A 6612-nucleotide genomic window follows, 5' to 3' on the forward strand; every position below is an offset into this window, starting at 1 on the left:
TATAATTACCCAGACACATTCCTAGGGGGTCACAGGAGTTCTGCGGAGCAGCAGCAGGCGGTAAGGGGGACAAGTGCACGGCACAGCATAAGAGGCCACGCAGTAATGCAGGACATGGCATACAGCAAGCGCTTTGCTGGGCTACATGGCCTGAGCGAGGCTTTGTCAGGCCATGGGTGAAAACCGTCCAAACAGCGAGCAATGTGGTGGGGGCATGGGGTGGCAACAATGTCATGAGGGTCAGCACACCTCGACAGTTATGTGGTGCAGGGGAGCATGACATGCAACATTGCAGACAACTCGCAGGATAATGCATCACAATGTGTGACAGGCAGCATGACACAAGACAGGCAGTGCACAGCACCAAGTACCATGCACCAAGCAGGTGTGACAGGTGCTTTGCTGGGGGCCAGAAGCTTGGTTGCTGTTGGACCATCAGGAGTTTCAGCTATGGGGGTTGAGGAAGGGCTTGGTGGTGTCTGTTACAGGACTGCACGTCTAAGTGGTGACAGTGACCTGAGCTATGGGGCTGTGGGGCAGTAGTGTTGGCTGTGGGTCAGTAGCTTCATGCTAAGGGTTCAGAGATGAGGCAGGTGAGGGGATCAGGCTCAGCTATGGGGTAGAGAAATGGACTCTTGTTCTTACCTGTGGAGCTGCGGTTTTGCCAAGAGGCATCAACATCAGTAATGGAGCAGCAGAGCCTGGTGGCCCTGGCTGTGGGGTAAAGGCTTTGTTGGTGGATCCAGTGGCTTTGCTATGTGGCAATGCCAGTAGCAAGACCCTATGTCCCCAGCCAGTACTCCTGCCATGAACCAGAGGCTCCAGCTGTGGAGACAGAACCCTGACACCCAGCTCCATGTGTTCCCACAGGCAAGATGTGGGTTGCAGAGGGGCCAGCCCCAGCCCAGTGGAGCCTGCGGGATGGGGCTCACGCTGGACACTTCCTGACCATGGCTGACCGCCTCCGTACCACAGGACAGCTGGTGGATGTGGCTGTGGGCCCAGAGAGTGACATGGCCCATGCTGTGGTGCTGGCCTCCATCAGCTCCTTCTTCCACCGCTTCCTGGAGGGCAGGACCAGACAACTCCGCCAGGATCCCCTACCCCATGTCCCCCTGCCCCCTGGGACCACACTGTGGGGCTGGCGCGCTGTACTCACCTTTGCTTATGGAGGAATTGTACCTCATGGCCGGGAGAAAGAGGTGGAGGAGGCTGCCCGAGCACTGGGTGCCCCCCGGCTGGTGGCTGCCTGTGCCCTGCGCCTGGAGATTGATCCCCAGGAGGAAGGTCCTGAGCCCCTGGAGGAGCAGTGGGAGACGTTAAGAGCCATGGAGCAGCTCCATGCCAATGGTGTGGGCTGCGACCTCCAGCTCCAGGCAGGCGACGAGGTCATCCCAGGTGAGCAGGGAGTGGGGGTCCCCCATGAGGGGCTGAGGAATGGGACAGGGCACTCCAGGAGAGCCAAGTTATCTGGTGGGGATGATGAGGCTGCAGCTCCAGGTGAGGATCAGGCTCTAGAGGTGCCTGCAGGGGCAGAGAAGGGGCTTTGATGGGCACGGGGCTAGGACACCTGAGTTTGGAGGCTGTACAGTGCAGAAGGTCCTCTGCTGCCTCCCACCATTATTCCTCCTTCCTCCTAGTTCAGCGACTGGCCCTGAGCTGCTCCTGTGATTTCTTCCGAGCCCTCTTCACCTGCCCCATGCGGGAGGCCACCCACGACCCTGCCACTCCACTGGTTACAGGGCTGTCCCCAGCCGAGCTGCGTCTCCTCCTCTCCTTTGCCTACACAGGAGCTGTAGCAGGGACATGGCCCACAGTCTTGGAGGCAGCTGAGACCTCCCTGCGCTACCAGGCCTGGGGGCTCCTCACTCTCTGTCTGGATGTTTTCACCCATGGCCTGACCCCAGAAACTGGCCCTGATGTGCTGGCCTTTGCTGTGGCTTATGGCCTGGATGAGGTGGTCCACACAGCAGAGAACTACATCTTGGCCACCTTCCCCAGTGTGGTGGTTACACCAGCCTTCCTGGATCTTCCTGCCCACCTTCTCATCCGCCTCCTTCGCTCTGACAGTCTCAATGTCCTCCATGAACTAGAAGCCTTGGAAGCGGCATCTCGGTGGCTTAAGGCCAATGGAGATGGCCAGGAGGATCTAGCCAAAGAGATCCTGTCATCTGTTCGCTTTGCCCTCATGTCCAGCCTGGAGCTGAAGAAAGTCCCATCTGTGACTGCAGGGGTAGCTGACCCAAAGGTCCTCCGTGAGCTCATGGTAGCAAGTTTTGCCCCCATGGCTCAGCTGCCATGCCGGGTACGTTCCTTACAAGAGGTGTTGGTGGTTTGTGGTGGAGACAAAGTGAAGGACAACTTGGCTGCCCGGAAGCCCAGCAGACACCTCTGGTTTGCAGACCGCTACCTGAGTGCTGTAGGGCTGGTGAAGCAGGTTGAGTGGCGGGCCCTGGGACACTTTCCTGATGGTCCACGGTTCCGTCATGCTGTAACTGTGGTGGGCAACAACCTCTACGTCCTGGGTGGAAAGCACTACTACGGGGTCCATGACACCCTAGCCAGTGTCTACAGGTGAGAGCTACAGAGGACTTAGACTTGCCATGTGGCACCAGGACATCGTGGGATCAAGAGGAGGTGTTGGTAGAGCTAGAGCTGCCTCATGGATCCAAGACATTGTGGCATTGCAGCTGGTCAAGTGGCCCCAAGACATTCTGGGATGGGTTGGGTGTAGTACTCAGAGGTGCCCTCCTACTCTGGGGTGTTACAGGATTTTGGGAGTAGGAGCAGGAGGCTTCTATCTGGAGATGCCTCAGGTCATTATAGGTTTGGTATTGTCCAGAAGGAGGGGATATTCCCATGCAAGGTGACCATGTGACCCCAAGGCATTCTGGGATTGGCAGGTTGTAGGTGGGTTTTTGCCCTCAGCGGTACCAACATCAGCTCACAATATTGTAGGTAACAGGTAGTCTCTTGCCCCTTTGCCTGTCAAACCCAGGTACCAGCCTATGGATGATTCCTGGGAGCGTCTGGCCAGTATGACATGTGGACGGAGTTACTTTGCTGCTGTGGCACTTGGAAATTTCATCTATGCCCTGGGGGGCAGCTCAGGGGAGCTCTACTGCACAGATACTGTGGAGTGCTATGACCTGGCCAATGACACCTGGAGGTGAGGCTGCTCCAGTAGATGCCTAGTTACCCTTTTCTCTCAGAGCCCCTTGCCTTGGCCATGGTGTCCACTGAGTGCTTTGGGTCACTAAGCTTCCAGTGGAGGACGGACCTGCAATGGTATTTGGGAGAGGTTTACTGGGTATTGAACAACCATGTCCCTTGGGGCCTGGTGTTGGGCAGTGTTGCCTAGTGGGTGGCAAATGAGTTTTTTGCCACCAGAGTGTTCATTGAGGATCTTGTTGGCTGTCTGACAGTGAGACAAGTAGTTTGATTCATCTCACTGGCAGAATGTTCCTGGGGTGATGGCCAATGTTGTTCATGGAGGGAGCCCACTATGGCTGACCAAAGGTGTGGCTACTACAAAGTGTTGAACAGTGATGTCTCTTGGGTATCCGTTCTGTGTCAGCTGATGTTGTCCACTGGGGCTCATTGGGTGTTAGCAGATGTTGCCTACTGAGTGGTCAATGAAGCCATGGCTCACCAGGGAACCCCTGGGTAGTCTGTTATTTCAGGAAAGCCCTGCTTAACCTGTTGTTCACCCCTCTCTCTCTCCTTGCCCAGGAGGTGCCAGCCACTGCCAATGGCTCTGTGTGGGCACGCAGCTTGTGCCCTGGATGGTGCACTCTACGTGTCAGGTGGATGTGATGAAGCATACCAGTGTCAGGCATCCTTGCTCCGCTATGTCCCAGGTGTACCTATCACACTCCTGGCCCCCATGAATGGCCATCGAGCTGGCCATATCATGGAGGAGGCTGGTGGGCAGCTCTATGTGGCTGGGGGCCTGTGTCAGCGGGCTGGGCAGACTGGCTACAAGGACCAGTTGACCTTTGAGGTCTATAGCCCCAAGCAGAACATCTGGATCCTCCTCAGCCCCCTTCCCCGTGCACATGTAGTTGGGGGTGCAGCTGTGCTGGGAGGGGAACTGCTTGTACTGGGAGGTTATAGTCATGAGACCTACCAGGACACGCACTTGATCCACGCCTACCAGCCGGGTGCCCGGCGCTGGATCACCCGGGGCACCTTGCCCCATGCCTATACTGACCTACAAGCCTGTGTTCTCACTGTACCCCCTGCCCTGCGTGGCCCCAGCTGCCTTAAAGACCCCTTGAGGTCAACTGAAACTCCCAATAATTCTTAGGGTATATCTAGCTTAAAAGCTCTGCACCCCATACTGGGATACCCAAGTAGCATCCATGGTCATGCAAGAGTGTCCAGATCCCTCTTCCAGAGTGGGTTCCTTCTGTGGTTTCCAGCAACCCTTCACCTTCAGGGTACATGACCTAGACTGTTAGGAACCTGTGGAACATAAAGATTCCCCACTGTACTTCACAGACTGTAGCCCTGTACCTCCAGGAACACTCAATCCCCTTCTCTGAGCCTTTCACTAGGAGCTGGGAATTCCCCAATTTCACCCCACACCTGGGTTGAATAAAAGTGCTTCCTGAGCTGTTTGGGTCTTCTTGTTTCTGGTGGGGAACCTAAACATCCAGGTGCTTCCAACAAGGAACAGGATGAGAGCAGGCGATCAGTGACCTGGGTGTACCTGGGTGGATGGTGCTGGGCGCTGGGGCTCTGTGTGCCTGTGTTCACTGGGCATGACCGTGTATATGCGTGTCTCAGGACTGAAAGGGATCTTGGGGTGCATAAGGGATCCTGAGGGAATAGAATCCTGAAAGTTCCAGGATTTAGGGGGGTTGATGGTGGGGTAGATAGTGTACAGTAGGGGGTCCTGGGGGCTTTGGAGTTCCTAGGTGGTTTTGAGAGATCCTGGATTCCTGGAGTGACCTGGAGTGCCCATTGTGTGAAGAGGTGGGAGAATTCCAGGGAGGAGTTACAAGGAGAGGCAAAGGTAATGGGATTCTGAGAAATAACTGGGGTACTAGCAGTGCCTTTGGGGAGGGAACTGGATGGCTTCAGGTGTGTTGAAGAAGGTGAAAAATTGTAGTCTAATGGGTTCTGAGGAGAAGGGAATAATCACTTCCCTTGACCTGCTGGCCCTGTCTCTGTTAACCCAGTCCAGGTTTTGTTGCCCGCCCTTTGCTGCCAGGTGCACTGCTGGACCTTGTTCACCTTTCTGTCCACCAAGATATATAGATCTTTTTCCATAGCTCTGCTCCCCAGATGTCTGTCCCCCACTATTGGGGGCTTTCAGATTGTGCCAGCACTGGAGCCGCTTGCCTCATTGTTGTCCCAAGAAACAGGGATAGAGAGGAGGGTGTGGTTAGAGGATGGCACCAACAGACAGACAAGTGCCTACTTACAAACACAGTATGTGCACGTCCATGGACACACTTGCGCACCAGACCTTCACCAGCAGACACACTCATGTGGGCCAAGCGCAGGCACACATTCCCACCTTTGGACCCAGCAGTTAATCTGGCAGAAGGCAGCGCTGACTCACAGCAACCTGACAATACATTTGGGGCAATTTAAACTGGAACTGTGTTTCAGGCTGAAAAAGTGATTCATAGGATCCAGCTGCTGCATTTACCAGTGCTGGGGCCAGCCATTTGACCCCCACCAATAGTGACCGCAGTTTCCTTCTCACACCTCCCAAAATGTTTGAGTGGCATCTAGACAGGTGGTCACAAAATTTGGCCAGCTCCTGAGTGCCTTCTCTTAGTGTAATCCCCTTACAAGTCACATCTGTTGCCCTTCAAAACCTCCCACCCTACTCCCCCATATCCAGTCATGCCATAATGGGTCAGGCAGAGGTGTCAACACTTGCTCTTTCCTTATTACCTGCCCATGGGATGCTTTTCCCACGTGATTCAGTACTGCAGGGAAGAATCACACATTTGGGGAAAAAATCAGGAATAGGAGTATAAATGTGCAGTTTTGGATACCAAAATACAAGAAGGATCTAAAGGTATTAGAGAGTATCCAAAGAAGGCCGCAGAGATGAGGACGGGTCTAAAGGGGAAGAGTATGAGTAGCGGTTGAGGGCACTTGACTTATTCAGCCTGGACAACATTGAGGGGAGACATTATAGGGGAGACCTCCCCTGAGGGGAGGCAGAGAGGCAGTTCTGCTCTCTGGGACCAGGGACAGGACCCAAGGGAATGGCTGGAGCTGTGTCATGGAGTTTTGGAATATTAGGGAAAGGTTCTTCCCCCAGAGTTGTCAGGCACTGAACAGGTTCCCCAGGAAATGATCATTGCTCCAAGACTGCTGGAGCTCCAGGAGCATTTGGACAACACTCTCAGGCACAGGGTGGGATTGTTGGGGTGTCTGTACAAGGCCAGGAGTTGTAATTGATCCTCATGGGTCCCTGCCAACTCAGGATATTCTAGGATTCTGAGATTCCATACACTTTTTGGACTTTTCTTCCCTGTCTTCACTATTCCAAGTACTGAAGACAAATTTCTCATTCACTGTGGCCTACCCTCCTGTGGGCAGGTCTAATGAAATTAAACCAGCACCCCTTTGAAATACAGGCAA

The 6612-nt window shown here is 54.5% G+C and overlaps 1 protein-coding gene across 1 annotated transcript; it reads left to right on the forward strand.

The window, feature by feature from the left end:
* On the forward strand, positions 1-4616 carry KLHL33 (kelch like family member 33). Its single transcript, XM_085040219.1, has 5 exons — positions 1-60; positions 871-1398; positions 1641-2574; positions 2999-3169; positions 3733-4616. Exons 2-5 carry the CDS (start codon positions 876-878, stop codon positions 4307-4309), a joined length of 2205 nt encoding a protein of 734 aa, XP_084896345.1. The 5' UTR covers positions 1-60; positions 871-875; the 3' UTR covers positions 4310-4616.
* Positions 4617-6612: the final 1996 nt, after the last annotated feature.

Source organism: Lichenostomus cassidix, chromosome 28 (assembly GCF_008360975.1).
Source record: "Lichenostomus cassidix isolate B80296 chromosome 28, HeHo_3.0, whole genome shotgun sequence".
Taxonomy (NCBI): domain Eukaryota; kingdom Metazoa; phylum Chordata; class Aves; order Passeriformes; family Meliphagidae; genus Lichenostomus; species Lichenostomus cassidix.

What these genes read in the sequence shown, in the direction of transcription:
- KLHL33 (XM_085040219.1), top strand. Translation starts at nt 876, where the DNA reads ATGTGGGTTGCAGAGGGGCCAGCCCCAGCCCAGTGGAGCCTGCGGGAT. An exon ending in AGGCGACGAGGTCATCCCAG is followed by an intron (nt 1,399 to 1,640) that starts GTGAGCAGGGAG and finishes CCTTCCTCCTAG; the next exon opens with TTCAGCGACTGGCCCTGAGC. An exon ending in ACCCTAGCCAGTGTCTACAG is followed by an intron (nt 2,575 to 2,998) that starts GTGAGAGCTACA and finishes TGTCAAACCCAG; the next exon opens with GTACCAGCCTATGGATGATT.